This window comes from Oryzias latipes, chromosome 1 (assembly GCF_053564925.1).
Source record: "Oryzias latipes strain Hd-rR chromosome 1, Olatipes_Hd-rR_3.1".
In the NCBI taxonomy this organism is placed as follows: Eukaryota; Metazoa; Chordata; class Actinopteri; order Beloniformes; family Adrianichthyidae; genus Oryzias; species Oryzias latipes.
In genome coordinates, this window is record NC_136237.1 from 39,367,629 (window position 1) to 39,388,209 (window position 20,581).

At 38.7% G+C, this 20,581-nt stretch overlaps 2 protein-coding genes across 3 annotated transcripts in view; one reads left to right on the forward strand and one right to left on the reverse strand.

Annotated features, from left to right (window-relative positions):
- LOC101155004 (uncharacterized) overlaps positions 1-20,581 on the forward strand; it is a 44,783-nt gene that overhangs the window by 9,993 nt on the left and 14,209 nt on the right. The window lies entirely within an intron of this gene.
- LOC101154755 (integrin alpha-L) lies at positions 461-18,992 on the reverse strand. Of its 2 annotated transcripts, XM_023954550.2 has the most exons (31): positions 18,851-18,992; positions 15,599-15,722; positions 13,703-13,794; positions 13,295-13,374; positions 13,112-13,220; positions 12,894-13,024; positions 12,660-12,802; positions 12,401-12,551; positions 12,082-12,217; positions 11,902-11,975; positions 11,017-11,134; positions 10,782-10,924; positions 10,391-10,537; positions 10,116-10,313; positions 9,098-9,228; positions 7,022-7,179; positions 6,767-6,933; positions 6,569-6,685; positions 5,692-5,762; positions 5,477-5,618; positions 5,246-5,344; positions 5,047-5,126; positions 4,891-4,971; positions 3,976-4,051; positions 2,131-2,238; positions 2,004-2,045; positions 1,808-1,933; positions 1,635-1,736; positions 1,494-1,562; positions 1,314-1,424; positions 461-860 (listed from the first exon to the last, which is right to left on the reverse strand). In XM_023954550.2, the coding sequence occupies exons 1-31, from the start codon at positions 18,888-18,890 to the stop codon at positions 648-650; spliced, it is 3,579 nt and encodes a 1,192-aa protein (XP_023810318.1). In that variant the 5' UTR covers positions 18,891-18,992; the 3' UTR covers positions 461-647. The 2 variants fall into 2 exon arrangements, with proteins under 2 accessions (XP_023810318.1, XP_078803294.1); XM_078947168.1 differs by lacking the exons at positions 13,112-13,220; positions 13,295-13,374.

Sequence of the window (20,581 nt, forward strand, 5' to 3'; positions counted from 1 at the left end):
ACAACTTAGCAGGACCGTTCTCTGCTCTGTAGGTCCTCCCGATTCTGATTTATTCGGTTCTTTGCTGTTTGGGTGGCAAGTGGCTCAGACGATAGAGCAGGTCGTCCAATGACTGAAGGGTTGGCGGTTCAATCCCCGCTCTCCCCAGCCAGCTGTCGCCTCCTGGGTGCGGTTCGTCTGCAGCTCACCTTTCCCCCCAGGGGATGGGTCAAATGCGTAGAACAATTTCCCCATTGTGGGATAAATAAAGTAAAACTTTACTTTACTTTTACTTTAGCCATTTTGTTCTTCGTTTGAAATGTTTGAACTGGATTATTACTTAAATACTGAATTTTTTTAATACGTTCAGAAGTAGAAACAAAGTTGTTCTCTTCACTAGAGACAGTTCTGGCCAAAGTTTTTAGCATTTGCTTTAAAGACAAATCTGATTAAAAGTATTCGCATCATCATTTTTGTAGAATTTATTTATTTATTTATTTATTTATTTATTTATTTATTTTAGATTTTGGGTCATCAAACTCTTGACCTGGTTTCGTAGTTTTGCTTTTTTAACAGAAAAAATTCTTTTGGTGATTATTCCAGATTTCTCTCTATATTCCTTACGAGTTGTCAGGATAGTTTTAGGCGGCTGTGAGGCTGAATTTTCGTTAAGCTAAGTCCTGGTCCTGTGGCTGGTCTTCTTGTTGAGGTTCTCCGTTGTTCTCGGGAAGAGACTGTTGTTCCTCGAGAACACGATCCGAATCGCTTTCGTCTTCTGATTTACCAACTGTTCCATTAGTGTGTTGTTCCGTGGGGAAGTTGAAGACTACTCCTTCCTCTTCTTCGTCCACCGGCGGTTTTTTCCTCTTGAAGTAGCCCAGCTTGTAACAGACATGGAAAGCAGCATAAGACCAAACACTAAAACCTTATTTTCAGCGGGTTTTGGTGACCTGGTCAGCCTAAAGCTCCAAAAATGAAGTTATAGGACAGCTATAAATGTTTGTGTTAACTCAATAAACTGCTGAGGTTTATGCTGAGGTTCTCTATTTGTCCACCCCACAAGGACTTGTCATCCCCACGTTCAAAGGTCTGTTAATCTACATTTAATACCATTTAAAAGATAAGTAAAAGAATGAAATGCTGGATGACACTGGTGTTTCTCAAGAGATACCTCTGTGCTTGATCTAGATCTTTTTGAATCTATCAGAATTTGTAATCACCTGAGCCAGGTATTTAGCAGGGACACATCCTTTAGACATAACTTGTCTAAAGGATGGCAGCTTTCACACCATGACAGAGCAACGACTTCACTGTTATCTACTGGCAACTCTTACTTTACACAAGATGATTGTTATGATGATGAGAAGCAGCAATCCCCCTCCTGCTCCAGTTCCAATGATCAACCACTGGTTGGGGGAAACAATGATCTCAACTCGAACTTCGCTCTGTTAAAGCAGAAAAGCTGTAAGCGATTATTCTTTGGAGTCTCTGTACTCATTTGGATGTTTGCATACCCATTTCGTTGTTGGATCGTTTTCAGTGTGTTGGCCGTTCTTCAAAAGCTTGATCTTCTCAGAGCTTTTCTGTGTTCAATACAGAAGATCGAAAATTGAATGGATGAAGGATCGCTGAGGTTGCGTCACACTTCTTCGTACCTCATTGTAAGAAGCCAGCACATAGCGCCTCCTGTCGGTATCGACGTGTATCAAACTCTTGAATCGGATGTCTGTGCTGCCTCCAGTAAAGCCAGAAAACATCTGTCAAGTAACAGAACACCCGTTGAGAACGCTGCCTTGTTTTTCCTGTTTCTAGTTTCTATAGTACGAACCTCTGCATAATGACGAATGTCTCTAAAATGCACGTCTGCCTCCAGCCTGAAGACAGCGGTAGAGTGTTTTTTCAGACTGAAACTGTTGCACTGTGTGATGATGCATTCCATGTCCGGAGAACAGTGCTGAAACAAAGCAAACTGATGTTACTGAAGGAGTCCGAATGTTTAGTCTATTCTAAAGCTTTTTACTCACCTCAGATTTTAGATGGGGAGCACTAGAGCACTGGGTTTTGTTCTGAAGGAAAAGATATGTAAATATCTTATAGTATGACCAGAAAAACAATCGTATGAAAGTCTCTTTTTACGATTTGTCTACGTACTTTATGAACTAAAACCTGATAGTTGATTAATTCAAAGTTGTCTTTGACTTGTGTTGGGAAGTGCAGCGACACATTGACCGGAAACTCCTTGAAACCAGTATTATCTATCTGTAAACGATGAGAGCACTGTCAGTTCATACACACATTGATTTCCTGTTTCAAAGCCATGTCACACAGCTACAACATACATTTGCCAAGTATGAAAGCATACATGTGTGATTTTTTTTATTTTAATTTACATAGTTTATACGCAATTATTATGTAAATTTTCCACAATTGTGTGTGATTTTTGCAAGATGCATATGTAGCTTTCCATGTCCGTTCCACACGTCTAACAGACTTTTCACGCATTTATCATCGCACATATCACGTTCAAATTACATAAACGACGCACAAATCACCAATGAATTGCGGCGCCGCTGATGCAGGGCCACACTCGGCAAACAACAAAGGATCACGGGCAGTGCGGAAGTGAGCTCCTTTAAGGACCTCTTTAAGACTTTGAACTGTTCTGCTTTCGACTGAAAGGTGCACCGTTTGGTTCTGAGAATTTCTTTTCTTTTTTTTACCCTCCAGTTTCCTTTCAAAACATAAAAAAAATCACAAAACAATCAAATCTTCCATATTTTCTTTCTTTTTTGAGCAACTTCTTTTTTTAAGTAAGATTTTCTTTCAACATAGGTAATATTCCATCATTTTGAGTTAGCTGTTCTTTTTTTTCTTGGATTTTTTTTTTTAAATTGAGATTAAGTAGTTTAAATTATTTTATTTTGTTTCTGTCACCAAAACACAGAAAAATCAATGAAGACAAATTTAAAGTAGTTTTTCCACTGCACTTGAAATAAAGTTTTGCACAAGCGGGTTAATGACTTTCGAAGTGTGCGTTATTACTTTTTAACGCACTTCGCGGAAGCAACCGGGATTCCACGGCGTGCGTTAAAAATAATAACGCACACTTCGTTGGCCATTAACCCTTACATAAAAGTTATGCATCGGTGGGACGTGCTTGAGTCTGATAGACACACGTGGAACGGTCGTGGAAAGGCAAACATTTCTTGCAATAAACTACGTTACATACTCAAACTTGCTAATTCTCAGGAGACCAAAAATTTTGAACAGCTCAAAACAGAATTGGCTTAAAGACCAGTTGGCGGAAACCCTCGACGGACATCTGTGCACGTCGCCGAATGACGAACACAAGAAACACTTTAGAAGTACGTACATCACGCATGTATCATGAAAAAAAAACACGAAATATCATAGGTGGAAAATACGCAAAACAAACATATTAGCTGTGTGCCGCGACCGTTATGAAGCCTGAGTGGTCTGCTGACAGTTTAGTACATGAATTTTTGGCTCCGCCCTCTTTCAACTGTGTCAGAATGTGTTGTCAAACTTGGAGGCAGACACATTTAGCTGCATAAAAACATTTTAATCATAGAAACCTTCTGTTATTTAATGCTGTTGGATATGCTTTCAGTCAAGTAACATTTCATCTTAAGATACTTGATATATTTTTATTAATAAAAGTGAAACGAACTATAAAAACTAGTGAATAGAAAACACTTAAATGAGTTCACACACAAATCACCAATGAATTGCATATAAACAGCACAATAGTCATGTTCTCTGTTAATTTATGTGTTCTTCGCATGGTTTAGTCTAACTTCTTCCGTAGTTGACATGGTTCATTTGTGATACATTTGTAAAAATTTCACGTACAGACCACAACTTTTTTCACTTTTTCCACCTATATTCACGTATGACCAGTTTTCATCCGTGCAAAATGTACATTGTGGCTATGTGACATGGCCTTCAGAGGGAAGGATGCTGCTGGTGTCTCACCTGGTAAGTAATGACCATTTTTTTGGGTTTTGTATCCTCTGTTGTGAAGTTCAGGTAGGTGACACTCTCCTCTTTCCTATGAAAGAAGACTCGGTTAAACAAAATTCTTTTGTAAACATTCAATAACTTACAGGATCTGTGTTTGTGAAATTTTGTGAAATATTTAAACTAGGGGTGTAACGATCAATTTCACTAACTATTCTATTCATATTGTAATTTGGGTTTGATTTATACGATTCATTGTCGATATTGGTTCAATCCGATTCTCTTACCTAAAATGGATCCAGGACATCTTTTGCCCAAAATTCAAACAGTGTGACTCAGAGATAAATACCTGGCTACTGAACAGTGCAGGTAAAGTTTTGCAGATTCTTTGTATTTCTTCAAAACAATGAAGTGTAAATTTAATAGGCGTAAAAACAAACAAGTAAACAAGAATTAATGGCAAATCCATTCACATTTCATAAAGTTCAGCCCACTGTTTTTTCAAATTAAATAATCCAAACGGAATATTATTAGAACATTCTACCACACTGCATGGCCACATGTCTTTGCTAAATTCAAAGAGTTTCCACACGTTGAACTGGAATGATGGTTGATAATTTTCTGCCGTCATCATGTGTGTATTGTTCGCTGTGATGGCAGAAAAAAATGTTCATCATTACAGTCCATGTCACTTGGTCATTTTTACGTTAAAGTAAAATAAAACCTACCGCACCTCAATTCAAATGCTATTTTGCCATATCCATAATAATACATTTATTTCATTTTGAAACAGTTTTATAATGGAATAGTTTGATTTGAATCACACCTTGCCGCAGACAGATTGATCTGGTTGGATAAATCAATTCATCAAATGATCAATTGATTGTTTCACCCCTAATTTAAACAGTTGATAAGAAAAGGAAAACTTACACTGCGATCACCATCCTGATTTCATATTGTACCTTAATGGTTTTGGTCACAGAATCAATCGTGCTGGAGTTTGTGTTATCACTATGGACACACAGTTGTCTCAATTACAGAAAACACTTTGGCAATGAACCGAAATGTATTAGCTCACGTGCATACCTTTTGCCAAAGACGGTCATTGTCATTGTGTCATTCCAATCAATATCCTTAATGACATGGAAAGACGACTGGAATGTTGCCTTGATGGAAACAAGAGATGCTGATGTTAGCCCTAAACAAGCCCGAATCAAACACACTGGAGAAACAGCTAGTTTTGACTCGTTTTAGGAATGGTGTCAACATGCCTATCGGAACTCACCTTGGAGCCGCTGCGGTACACAGGACGGCTGATGCCACACTGAGTTCTGTCAAGCACTTCTTTCAGATCATAGCACTCATACAAAGTTTGTCTTGTGGCCTTTTAAAGGAAAGAAAAAGGCTGAGTTCAAACCCTTTACATATATATTTGTGACAGTTTTTTTGATGGATCAATGCTGCTGCCAAAAACTCTTAAGAATGACCCTGTTCATAGACAGAAAGTTTGAATCACCTTTGTGACATTCATACTGGAAAAGGAAAGGCCAGGAGAGTGGAGCACAGTGAGGCTGGTGTTGTACGAGTCGTCCCCTTTATTGACCAGTACTATGGAAACGTTGAAGTAACTCTGGTCGGACACCAACAGCGTTGGCGTCCTTGTAGATTCAAAGAGCATCTAGTCAGAGACAGTGGCAGAATGGCTGTTCCGTGTATGTTGAATATACTTACATGAAGTTGAAATCAACTTCCAATTCTGCAATGCAAGTGTCATTCTTCTTGCATTGTTTCTCAAATGGAATCTGTTAAAAAAAGAAAAACACTATTAATTTTGTTCAACTTATTCCTGCCACAAGCCTAATCATAACCCTTTAACACCAGAGATTTCACAGGCGATACCTGAATAACACACGCTCTTGACATGCTATAACTCTTTGACTGTTAATGTAGTCAATGTGAATCAGGCGATTCTGGTGCAAAGTTGCTTTTCTCTGTGTCAAGTTTGGCTAATTTGTCTTGATTGCGTGAGCACTTCACTACTATAAAGTGTTGTATATCAGCGCAAGGTGACTTTTCTCCACTTCAGAACCCTCTGGAAATACATTGCATAAATGAGTTATGGTAGTCGAAAGAATATCAACACTGGAGATGGACACCAGTCAACACTGCTGTTAACCAGGATGATTAAATGTCTCAAAATGGATGAATGTTTCTGATTATAATTAGTGTTTATTCTAGTGAGGTGAAGAAACACACAAATGCAACTTTTTCCCTGATCTATCACTTACAAAAAAAGTAAAAATGGGATTAGTGCCCAAGCAGGAGTTTATTTAAGTTTTGGAAGTTCTTTAGAAAGAAAAAAAACTACAATAATTCATGACATAAGTTTAAAAAAAAAACTTTACATAGTTGTTATACTTTTAATTTTGCTCAATGTTTTGTTGGATTGTTGTCAGTAAAAATTCAAGGTTAGAATAAGAAAATTAATCCGACCTGGCTTAACATTACCCCACTTGTTCCAACATCTTTTGAAGAATGTATGCTTTTTAGCTTTTTTAAGGCATGACCCCCCCCCCTTACCAACTACAACATTTTTCAGAGTACACACCTCAAAAATGGAATCCTTCTTACTGTCCACGTTTAGGACAGCACTTGCGTTGTCATTATCAGGCTGGGAGAAGCTTAACTTAACGCTGATAGGGGATAGAGTGTCTTTTACACATTTCTGCAGACAAAAAGAGGAGTTTAAACCAGTGTGGACATACCTGATAAAGTTTGAAAGGCAGTATTTTATGAAGTGGCATACCGGCATGTAGGCTGAATGGTTGAAACACGTCACTTGTGTGGTTAAGTTGCAGTGCATGTGAAGACTCTTGGTTTTCTTATCAGTTGGGTTGAAGAATCCTCGATGGGTTTGTCTCATTAAATCTATGCTGAGCATGTACAGGATTCTTATGGCGGAGTTAGCTTTTTCTACAAATACATACAGAAGGTCCCAAAATCATATTATCAGCCATCCATTTTTAAAAATATATTTCATTTATGAGTCTGGTTCTTCTACCTGTTACGCTCTTTGTTGCCTCTTTCAACTCAAAACACGTCGTTAGATTAACCATGGGCAGAACTTCATGGGCATGGCTCACGCAATCGATTTTCTCGATACTTATCATTTCAGGATGGAATGACACAGAAGCTGCAACATTATAGACTGGCTTGGAGCTGGAACACATCCCATGAAGGAAAATTGTTCAATTAGTTTATGTCAAGCAATCACAACAACAAAAAAAAAAACAAGACAAAACATCTACGGTGCATAGATTGATTGGAACATAAAGAAAATAAAAAATATGAAAAAATGTATGTATGGCACATAGGATATCAGGATTCAATTCCCTGGGGGATAATAAACAATAACATAATCCAGTGTGTTGGTTCTGTTGGAATGCAATTACTCAAATAATCCTGATGAGATTACATATGGAAACGGTTTGCTTTGAAATCCACAAAGTTTACTGCAAAGCAACTGGTAGCGTAACGTTCCAAAATCCACAAATGGCAACTAATTTCACAATTTCAGATTGAAGAGGTACAACTCAAATAGAAGAACCAGAACACCAGGCCAGCGTAGGGGCTGTATCAAACTCCCAACCAGAACTTGTCTTTCTGAGGGATGAACATCTGAGAACAGAATCTTGTGATCACACGCATGAAAAACTGGACAGCACTGAGCCCTGACATGATACACACCCACTGGTTAAAGGCTGGCTCAACTCATTGCATTGCATGAGCGCCTGGCAACACAAATGAAACAGCTGCCAAAAGATGGAACTAGCCCCGAATGGCTAACGGAAGGGGGAACAATCCTGATCCAGAAGGATCCCTTATGCATCATTGCAACCAAGACAATTGGGCACATGAGTAGAACAGAAGAGCTTTGGTGGAGATACCAGAGGAGTCAAAGACCAAATCCTTGTTGACAGAACAGCCACTGAAGACTGCAAGTCATGACTTACCAACCTGGGCATTGCCCGAATTGATTACAAGAAAGCCTATGACTTAATGCCATACACATGGATCGCTGAATGCTTGGAGCTGTACAACATCAACAGGTTTCTAAAATCCTTCATAATAAACTCAATGAGGTTGTGAAAAACCACTTTTGATGTCCATGAAATGTGACATATACCAGGAGATGCTCTGTCCCCACTGAGTTCTGCATAGTTCTGAGCCAAATGGTTAACTAGACTGGCTACGGATACTGACTCAGGAATAAGTTTCCTCTACATGGATGATATAACGCCATACACTAAGAGTGAGGGTCTACAGTACTGACATTGGGATGTCATTCGAGCTTGAAAAATGCCATTGGAGGATGTCAAAGAGAGCCTAGGTAGATTACACAGAAGGAATCTCACTGTTAGAAGGAAAAATAGCAGATATTGAGGACAATTACAAGTACCATGGGATACCACAGGCATTTGGCAACCTGGAACAAGCAACAAGAAAAGATGCGACCACCAAGTACCTCCAACGAGTAAGGCAAGTCCAGAGAAGCCAGCTCACAGGCAGGAACAAGACCAGAGCAATGAACTGGTATGCCCTGGTAGTTATCAGATATCTTGCAGGATTAATAATTATGGCCAAAGGAAGAGTTACAGACCACGATGTTTCGACAGGAAAGCTCTTCACTAAACATACCAGCAACTAAAGACTGTATGCTAGCCGCAGGGAAAGAGGCTGAGGACTTGTGAACTATAGGATGTATGGGAGGGCAAGCCACTATATGGGATGTATCAGAGAACGCTAACTTAAATGGCTGATATCAAAAAGTTTGACCAATAGACACCTTGGTACTTTTACATTTAGTACACACACACATAGCACACTGAGCACTTTGACCATGATTGTCAATTTAGTGTTATTTTTCTAAGAAATCCAAGTGTCACACTGTCTGTCTGGAGGATTGTTTCCTCAACATTCCTAATGATCAGCTGTGATGCTAGTTTGATGTCTAACAAGAAAAATGTTTTAAAAAAAAACTAATTAAATTTATCTTTACAAAAAAGTTAATGATCAAGTATTAACTCTAAAAAACCATGCATGCAGGAATCGCATACAGAGTTCACTATAGGCATACCTTAAAACAACAGCAGCTCCCTGTGATCCAACCACAATGTCTGGAAGCCCATCATTTCCAAGGTCTCCATGTCCATCAATGGCTAGCCCAAACAGCTTCATTGCAGGTTGAAAATTCTTTCCACTGATTCTCTGAAACATGAAGAGAACCTTTTTCATATTTATGACATTTTTTACATAAAATGTAGTAAGGGCTTGTTATTAAACAGTTTAAATAGCTTTTTTAAAAACTGCTTTCCTGCTTGTTTTAAAAGTGATAATTCATATCTTTGATTCCGATTTTGTCTGTCCTAAAAACACGTTGCTCATTTGAGAATAAAACTACAGATTTAGGATGTGGAAATCTGTAATTTGGGAAAGGCAGAGATTAGAGTAGAGATTAGTTTTGCTTTGCATCTATAGAAGCAGGTTACGGGCAATTGAACTAGGAAGTATTGTGAGCGCTGGAGGGGCATTACAGACCTTTCACACCAGGGGGGAGTCTCTGCTATAGACTGAGGAAATAATGAGTCCTGCTGGAAACCTAAGCAGGAGCCCATGGTCTTTGCGTTAAATCCACCTAGGAGCCAGTTCGTCTCGAATCTTTTAGTTTCACATTGAACATACCTTAATGTTTTCAATTCCAGACATCTATCCATTGTCTAAACCTGCATTCTTTTTATAGTGGGTCACAGAAATGCTGGTTCCAACACAGCTGATGAAGGGTGAGGTACCCTGGGCTGTTCGCTGTGCATCGCAAGGCCTCTTATCAATTCAGTTTAGTTGATTTATGAAGTGCTAGTTTGCAGCTGAGATTGTATCAATGTGATTTTTCAAAAACATTAACAGTTCAGTTGTCTTGGCTGGATCTTGAAATTGGACATTTTTTGCTGAATTTCTGTTGCATCCCCTTCAAACTTTTCTCTGAATTTGTTTGTGTTTGTCCCCTGAAGATTAAACTAAAATCGAGGATTGAAACAAAATTGATCACATTGATCCATTTGCTTAAGTAGATGTTTCAGACTCAGTCTTTTTGTCACCTGGCTGAAGGTGTGGCGTATCCCACTTTTTCGATCTCCGAGATATATGTACACGGCTCCATGGTTATCGTCTTCCAGAGGGGCGCCAACTGCTACGTCTCTGAGTCCATCTCCGTTCAGATCAGCGAGACTTGCTAGGGTGGAGCCAAATCTCCCCATGGATGGAGCCGTCACATTCAGCTTCATTTCCAGTTGCAACTACAGGAAACAAATGTCCTCTGTTTCAAAATCAGTGTGTCAATAATGCTGACCCTTTCAGTCTCACGATGACCCACCTGATCAGTCAGAGTGTAGACATAGACTTTTCCCTCTGTCTTTTGTAGAGGCTGGTATAACATTGGAGCTCCCACCAACAGAAAGTCAGTGCTATCATCCAAATCAATATCTACAGTGCAGAGCTCCGCGCCAAAATAGGAACCAACCTGAGGAATATAATGTCTGTATTAGTGGTGCTTTAGGCAATTGAAGTGCTTTCTGAAGTTTTCTGTTAATGCTCAGGTTTGTGGTGTTGCCAGGAAGTTCAGTGGTTTCCTCTTAGTAATCATGAAAGTGAGTGAACTTTTTTTTTTTCAGAAAACTTTCCAAGCAGCATCAAGTCATTTGCCGAGCACAAGTAATTTTACCTTCTCAATTTGAATTCCAGTAGGTATAATTTTATGGAGTTACCTCGCTCCCCTCTAGTCTCTGCTGTACCATCCATTGTCCTCCAGTTCGATTGAAAACCACAACCTGTCCAGTGTGCTGAAACCGGGGAGCGCCTGAGAAATACAGAGGAACTCCATTCCTCTCTCCAGTGGATAAGCTGAATCCTAATTATTGACCACCAAGATAGACTGATATTAAACATTAAAGATAATTTCAAACAGGCACATGTTAACTAAGCAGAATGTGGAAAGTTTACCCATGTAGGAGTCCATTTCCATGTATGAATCTAAAATCTGTTTTTCATGTTGATGATGACGCTCTTCCAGAGAACCACGCCAGCTGTTTGATCCCACTGAGCCCAGGACCAGGGTGTCCTGTCAATGGTAAAGCCCACTTAGAACACAAACCTCTCATCCCAGGTTGGATAGTTATTGTTTCTTAATCAAGACATTTTTACTCCACTTTGCCTCCAGTTGTAACGAGTGATCATAAAGTACTGTAGGTTTAGATAAAAATGTCTGGGAAATGTGAGGATAAATGTTTTCTGGTTGTTGGACAGGTTACACTTTTAATGTGAATGGATGGAAAGAAAAGATGATAAGTGGCATTGGCCAGGCACCCCAGTCCTAACAGGTGCACCATCAGTTATTGTTCTATTAAATCTATTTTATATCAAATATTAATTAAAATGCAAAAATGTATGAAGTCATGAATCGTGAAAATGCTTGATATAGGATTTTTGGTGATTGAATTTGGTTTCTATGTGGTTTTACAAATCTGTTCTTGACAAGTATCATTTTGTTTTGATTGTCGTTATGGTGATGTGGGTGTTGGTGTCAAGCCAGCAGGCTTTCTGTTTAGATATGAATCTTTTATGCTAATCTAGTAACGATGGTAGCATTGCTAATAAACTGTGCAACATACAACATTACATTTACAGGATTTACCGAAACCATTATCAAATATCTGATGGTAAAGTGTTTTATTTTCTGCCTCTTGTAGTTGACGACACGGGTGGGTTGCTTAGGCATTTTTTTTACCTTTTGGAAAAATTATTTCATGCCCTTTTATGCTAAATATGTCCACATTGATGTTTTCTTGGAATCATTAAAAAGTGCTGGTAGTATTTAGCATCACTCACCCTGTAATAGGCAGCACTGAATCCACTCTGAGACATTTCATTAGTTAAGTCTCCTGCCAGAGCAGCTTTGGACCCTGAAAAAGATCACGCCGGGTTACTTACTACTTACTGATGGAGGATGGAAGATCAGATACAAACTTGAAGAAAAGGTATAAAAAAAGAAAATGAAAAAAAAACTACCTTCCATGTTGAAGATCTTATTTTGGAAGTTTTTTAAAATCCCATCAAGGCCCTGATAGTCCTCAATTTTAAAAACATTTTTGTCCTTTGGCTCTGAAGCAATGGGTTTAATTTTCTCCATGCTGTCAATTTTTACCTTAAACCAAAAAACTGAAATGATAACTTTGCCAAAACACCATAATGGGTCAGACATTTGATATCTTCAGGACAATAAATCTCACACATTTACTAGACTGTTGATGTTTCCTACAAATTTTAGCAAACAGCTTCTCCACTAATTCAACAAACACACGTTTCTATTTTTTTATTTATAACTTACCCCGATGACAAACCGAATGATGTTCTTCTCCTCATATGTTTTAAGACTTGCTTTCTTGTGAGGATCACTGGGATCTCCGTCCGTGATGAGAACCAGAACTTGAGTTGCATTAGGGGTGGCACCCGCTGATTTGTTTTCAAACAGGTTGGTTCTGGAACCAACATCAGTGACACTCGTCACACAGAAAGCTTTGTGTAGCTTTCACTTCACAACAATATCAAGTTTGAACAGCTCTCTCACTAGCTGTGAAGTTACTCACAAGATAAACTGAAGGGCTTCATATGTGTTGGTGAGTGCCATCATGTGCTTTTCCTTCTTCAGTTTCTCCATAGCTCTCCCTGCGGCGTGGTCATTGAAGTCAAAAACTGTCCTGAAGGTGGTGGAGAACTGAACTGCTGCAAACTGAAGCACGAGTAATAAAACATCCACATTACTGATGATAACAATGTGACTGATGTAAACTAATCTGTAAATGTTGCGGCGCTTTACTGACCTTGATTGTTGTGTTGGGTAAACTTTTCATTATACTCTCAATGAAATCTTTGTTTTTTTCAAAGTCTTGTTCAGTCATGCTGCGTGAGCCGTCAAACAGAAAGACCAGGTCTACTTTATTCTTGGTACACTCTGGAAAAAAAAATGTGGTTTAGCACATTTGATTTAGAGCAGAGCAAACATGGACAGGACAGACTACGTCATTTCCAATTCTGTCACCTTGGAAACCTGGTTTAAAAATGGAGGAAAGATTATCTTTCATGCTAAAACACCAACTGTTGAGGTAGGAGTTCCCATAGCATTCATGGACAACACTTGGACTGCACACCTAAAACAGAAGATGAAAGAGAAATCCAGTTGGAATGTCCCCTAAAGATCCCTCAGAATGTGAGGAGCTCTTACTGTGAACTCGGATCCATTGGGTTTAGCAGCTATTGACAAACCCAAGTGCTTGATCACAGTCGTGTTTGATTCCGGAAACTCTGTCAAAGTAAAATTGAAGTAATCAACAAGCTTTGTGGTTGGCTACATTTATAAATAAAGTTTAGCCTCAAATACAAAAGGGGTTTGTACAAATATACACCTCATGTGTCAGAAGATTCAGAAGATTCATAACCCCTATTGTAAAAGTAAAATGTCCAACACAAGAGACATTCAGCTCTCATCTGTTTGCTCAGCTGTTGGACAGAACAAATTTAGAAAAAAAAGCTTTGTAGTCACATTCATCAAATGCTCCCTATTTACATTTTATTTAAGTATTTTTGTTTTATTTATTTGATTACGGGGATTGAGAGTGTTAGAGGTTCATACCCTCTGAAGTCTGGCAACTTGGCTTTCCTTCGTGGCTGTATTTGCATATTTTCCCAGATCCGTTTAAGCTCAGAGGTGCCGTGATAATAATTCTGTGGATCACAGTTAAGCTATCAGGTTAAGGAAAGTACATATGGTTACATATATTAGCCACATGACGTAAAACTTACAATACTCACAATAATTTAGGGATATTGCAGAGAAACTTGGGGAATGTTGTAAACACAGTGTTTCACTTCACAGATTTTCAGGATACAGAGGTAATGATATTAGGGTGAAAGAAACACCGTGTTTTCTGTTTTCCACATCTTAGTCTCATTGTGTACAGTGTGTCTTACCTATCGGGGCCAAAACCACGATACTCTTAAAAACAAAAAAACACTTTTCAATGTGACATCAATGCCAAGATGCTGTGGGTATAAAAAGCTGATTTTGGCAGCAAGTCATTCCAAGTTCATCATTCAACCATGAAGGCACAACATTGTGTGTGCCTTCTGGTTGGTAGTAGACAGTCAGATGTTTTAGGTGAACTTGGTGAGTCTCAATGTATCATCAGCACCCTTGCATCAAGACACAGAACTACTGGCAGACCCAGAAGTGGAGCCCCACCATTGACAGACCATCACCATGATGGTTTACCAAACGCCACACAGCTGCAGGCCCGTTTACCAGATGTTAGGGGTACTAGGGTTCCCAGACAAACCATTTGACTCAGAGGCTTTGACTGGAATGCCAGACGACTGTTACAGGTGGCTCCACTGACACCAATACGTCACAGTGAATGTTTTGAGGGGCCAAAAGACCATGTGACCAGAGCAGCAATGGTCTACTGTGCAGTTCACCGATGAGTGTTGGGTCACTTTGCACAGAAATGATGGTTGTCAGTGCTGCTGGAGAAGGCGAGGTGACCAACATGCCAAGGTCAACATGGTTTCTAGAGTTGGCTTTGGTGGAGAAGGTGGTACAGTCAGGCATCACCAGTCAGACTAAAACCCATTTGGTTATTGTTGATGGTCCAGTCAGTGCACGTTCTTACCTCAGGAACATCATTGTCCCCCAATCCCACCAGCTCACCCCCAACTTCCAATCATGGATGATAATGCTCCACCACATGGTGCCAGAATAGTCACAGTTGGACACCTGGAACTGAGAGTGTCTCATATGGTCTAGCCAGCAATGACCTCAGACGGGCGGCCGTGGTACAGTGGTAGGGCGGTCGACCTCCGATTGGAAGATTGCGGGTTAGATTACCGCCTTGCCCCTCCATGTGTCGAAGTGTCCTTGGGCAAGACACTGAACCCCACCTTGCCTCTGGTGGAAGGTTGGTGCCAGTGTTCGGCAGCGGAGCCGCCACCAGTGTGAGTGAATGGGTGAATGTGTGTATGGGACTGTAAAGTGCTTTGGGCCTTTGAAGAAAAGCGCTCTACAAGTATACGCAATTTTCCATTTACCTGAACCCCATAGAGCAGGCCTGGGACCAACTGAAGCAGAGACCGGATGATCTGACCTCACCTCACCTCCAAGTGACCTGGCAGAACTTGTGGAAGAGTGGAACGCCTCAGAGCAACATCATGAGGTTAGTGAGGAACAGGACACGTCCCTGTCAAGCTGTTATTGAAGCAAATGCTGGAAAACCCTCTTTTGACATGGTCAGTTTCTGTTACTTGGGGCTATCTTCAATAGTGTCTTAATTTTTTGGGTAATAAATCTCAAACTACTAAAAATGCAGTTTCTTCTCATTAGTAATATCAAAAGTAGCTTTCATGCATTTGATTTAAATTCATACCACATCAGAAAAGCAATATCCCAAATTTATTGTGAGTAGTTTGTCTAGTTAAACCATAAGCGATCATTAAAAAAGGGCTTGCTGAAAGTTTTCAGCAAATAAAAACATACCCCATCTTCTCAGCTGATTTCATCTGAAGCACTTTATATCCAAAAAAATCATTCTTCTCTCCAGAAAAGACTTTGGGATTTTTTGTTCCAATGTTGAAAGCCAAAGAACCCGGGAAGACTGCAACTAAAAAAAAAAGGTAAATGTTTGATTTGACTATGACAAGTATGATTTGAACCTTTATATGTTTAAAAAAAATCAGTGGCAAGTTTTCTTTAATCTATAATCTATGCTGACAAAAACGAACACAAAAAGTTAATTATTTCTAGTTTTTCTGTGGAATCAAAATGAAATTAATTAATGTCACACAAACCAGGAAGACATAGAAACAGTTGTTTAAAGACGAGACATTCAAGTTATAGGGACTAAAAAACGGCATTACTGGAAAACATGGAGAAAGAAATCTCTACATAGGAAAAGGTGAAGTAAATAATTCCAACGACTTAATAAAAAGCTCTTAATTTGAAAAGGTGGGTATTAGGTAGAAGAAGTGGGATATGTTTGTCTGAGGAGTTGGTTGAATTGTAAAGTGTTGTGCAGATTCTTGGTGTTTGTCTTCAAGCACAACTTTGCACCATGAAGGCTTTATTTGAGAGTATTTTATTTTGAAAGGATCTTCTGCATATGCAGCTGTCAAAAATCAATTCAATTTTATTTATATTGTCCAATATCGCAACACAGTTGTCTTAATGGGCTGCACACTGATAATTGCACAAAAACATAAAATCCAATCTCTGACTGCCAAACTAAACAGACTAAGCTAACTGGACATCCCTGTCCTTAAACCCTCCTTCTCGGTGTCTAAAAGAAGGTAGATTTGTTATTTATAGATGTAGATACGAATTTAATCAGTCATTCAGTTTCGAAACCTGTTTTTTTTTCTTTCTCCCTTTTTAGGGTCACAGGGCAGCCGCAGCCTAAGACAGCCGCTCGTGGGTGAAGGCAGGGTGCACCCTGGACAGGTCGCCAGTCTGTCGCAGGGCCACAATAACATACCCATACACACTCGCATCACACCGAGGGACAGTTTAGAGATGTATGGGACGGTGGGAAGAAGCCACGCATGCGTTTCGGAGAACTGGCGAATTCCAAACAGAAAGGACCCCCTTTGGTGATTTTGTTCCAGGTCCCTCAGCCAGGTTCAAGTCCTGGCTGGGGGACAGGTTTAAGTCCTATTTAATTATTTACAATAATTAAATTTGCTGCTTTTAAATATTGTAAATACTCAAAAGCTACAATTATGTATAAATGAATGGTTTAATGTTCACAAAAACACAAAGTTTATTTTTTAAATGGTGAACTGGGACTTTGTTGGGAGAAACGCAGACATGCTGCTGAAGCTTTAGGTTGATGTCATGAAATGAGCGGCACCCACACGGCCTCGGGTATGCATTTGTCTTAATTCCGGGTAGATAAATGTACTTGCAAAAATAACATGTTTCCTTTTTAGTGTGCCGACGGTAATATATGATCATATATGGATGAAGTTTACTCTGAAAGGCTTGAGGAAAGGCATGATATAGGCTATGTAAGCTTTGTTTACACCGCCCTTGGCAACCTGCTTTCAGGTGACCGCTTCCAAAGAAAGGTCAATGTAAACCCACATCAACGCGCGTTTTGGGCTTCCTCGTTCAAAACTTTCACGTTAACTCACAGCTAAGCATTTTTCCACAATGATTTTCCAGCTCTACGTACAAAACTGGCATCCAGTGAGTTCTTGTTGAAAGTTAAATCCGGTGACCTTTGACCAATGAGGAACTCAGATTTGGTAGGGACGACTAGATGGCATCGCTTTTAATTCACCGAACTGCCAACCGTTTGATAAATCAATCATTACAGAGACATTTTACAGTTGTGGTTTTGTGTCCGGCCAAAATGATTCTTTCAATTCTCAGAATAGAGCTGTGAAAAAAAAAAAATATTGGAACAAGATTTGCGAGAACGTTACCGCTTTGGCATTTTGCACCAAGACTCTTCCAGCTGTAGGTTGCGGACATGAGCTAGTAAACAGTAAAAAAACAGAAGAGGAAGCCCCACCCTGCTCCTTCAGTGTGAACACCGTTATGGTGGAAGACAAGAACTTACAATCGGTGTTTTTCTTAAATGCGCGTGTAAAGCCCAGAATTTAGCTTCATCCAAACCGAATTAGTCAAATTAGTTGAGGCCCCAAAAAAAAGTTAAAGGTTATTTTAATGATGAAAGTCTGAAATTATAGGTCAGGATTGGTTTTCAATAGAACCCTTTACAAACCCAGTTATTCTGAACCTTTCAGGAAAACAGCAGCTCATTTGAAACTTTTACACATCTTTCAAGATTTTTACACAGACTTCAACTCTGCAAGGACTCTTAACTGAGGGTTTTCAGACTGATATGTATGGCTGTAGTTACCGTCGACGGTCTCTTTTTACCTCCTTCTTTGAAGCAAGAGTTACCTACGTATAAGTAGGGGTGTAACGATGAGTCAATGAATTGATTTATACTCCAACAATCGAACCGGATCCATCCGTCTGAGGCAAGCTGTTAATCGAATTGATCTTTACTTTTATAAAACTATTTCAAAATAAAATAAATCATTTATTCCAGTGTGTGTAAACATGTGACCATAGCATGTGGTCTAATGTTCTGTTATAAAAAAAAAAAAAAATAACAGTGGGCTGAACTTTAGGAAATTAAAATGTGAATGGATTTGGCATTAATTCTTGCTTAATTGTTTTTTTTTGCGGATCGTCAAAAATAAATCAATAATCGGATGAACAACCACAACTTATGATATGAATCGAATTGTTGGCAAAACAAAGCGCTACTCCCCTACTTATAAGAATTAGAATAATTTAAAAAAAGTCAGGAAACATTTTAAAAACAACTGATTCACTTTAACACAAATACATTTTCAATCATTTTGTTTTCTTTGATGATCTTTGGGAAAATAAACTTTAGTGTAAGATGAAAACGCCAGAACTAAAGCGAATCTTTGTGGCTTTGTCTGTGCTAGAACCGTTACACTGACTCCATTGTAGGATTTCCTGATTTTGAAGATAACCGCCTTTCTTTCACTCTTTGAGGAGGCACAAAACAGAAACACTTTAAGAAAGTGTTTTGTTTTTGTTTTATTTTACAAGAAAGAGGTAGAACGGTCAGAAAAATGAGATCACACTTGGTTTTTTGGCTCCAAATTTGTATTCTGTATTCTCCCAAAACCCAATATAAACATTATTTTGTTTCCTACTTGAATTAAAATTAAAATGTTGTCCTACCTGCAGCCCAAATGCAGCAGATCAGGCAGATGTCAAGCATCTTTTTTTTGGGTGGTGGAGAACTGTTGCATGAGCCTCATGAGAATGTGAGCATGTACTGCTTCCTGAGAATATATTGTCAAGGGTGTTTCCGCCGCAGGTGGTGACACTTCAGTTCCTAACTTGCATTTTGCAAATTTTGTTTCCTCTTTTTTTATACTTTTTCAGAAACAAGCAGAAATCTAGGTCCAAAATATTGCATACAAATTGAAGTTTACAGACTTTCGTGTGTAAAATATTACAAGTAAATCAGTTCTAGATCACTTTTTTTTACCAGGAAGAGCTTGAAAGCAAATAAGCAACACAATACAAAGACTTATTCATAATCTGGGCCGCATTTGTTGTAATTTTCTGCTTTGCATTTAAAGACACTTCATCAATATGCAGCAGTAGCTCGTTCTCACTTGTATTGTGCAAAGCGATGGGTGTTAACACGAGGAAGTTAAGAAAACTCACATTATGCAATATCTGAAAAAAAAACATTTTAGGATCCTCAGGCTCTTCTGTTTTGAGACTTTTTTGTTCTTCTGCTTGTGGAAAATTACGTTTCTATCAGGCCATTTTTTTAAACAACATATTAAATAAAAACACAATTAACTGCATTTCTAATTGCTATAGATTTTAGGAACCATTATTCAAATGAACATGCATTTTGCATTTTACAACTCAATATACTTAAAATACTTAAAATCTAATGCTTTTTTAATTTGTCTGGGTGTTTTGGTCAAAAAACAAAAGAAATGGCAAAACGTTGCCCTCCTGATGCATTTTCATTTACACTTTTTCTGCCCCAAAGTCGCCCAGTCCCGCCTCCATTTCCTTTTGGTAGACCAATTAAAAATCCTAAAGACACTCAACCAACCAATGGAATCATTTAATATCAGCTAATAATCTGTTTTTATGACTGGGACTGAATTACTCATAGAATTTATTTTTGGAGCACATCCTTATAGCTGCTATGTACTTTGGTAGCCCCTATGTATGTTTTTCGTTGTTGTTGTTGTATAGGCATGCACTTATCTATCTGCTTAAATCTAAATGGATCAATTCTGGACATACTGTATAAGGATTAAAAAATTACTTTTCTAAATTTGTAAACATCTGTCTGTGACTCCTGCACAAATCCTGTTTCATTTATTGGTCAGTGAAGGCGGGACTTCACACAGGTCTTATGAGAGTCTGGCAGTTTGAATTTTGGGTTGGAAAAAACATTACAGCCGCAAAATGAAAATGCACGAAACCGGGGGTGAGGGTTGTTAGGTAGTTAGGGGTGTGGTTGCAATTTCTTCTGAACATTTAAAACAAAAACACCATGGCAAATCGAAAATGCATTACAGGCAAAGTTACAAGGAGTTGAAACGTCATTTTTCATTACCGAATATCAATTGCTAAATACATTTTCATTGAATTAAGTACCAAAAACTTATGACAATTTAAAGTGCAATTGATTTTTGCTTTAATATTATCTGCTTTCATATTAATTTGAAGAAATTAAGATTAAATTATCCGTTCTTATATTGAATTGTAAATGTCAAAACACATGATAAACCAGCAAATTGAATTGTCAATTAGGTATTGAGCCTTATATGGGGCGGGGGGGGGGGGGGGGGAACTACCATATTTTGCTTCTACTTCTTTAAATGTTTAAGCTGTTCTTGTCTTTTATTCTTTTTGTCACAATTGTCTTATTTA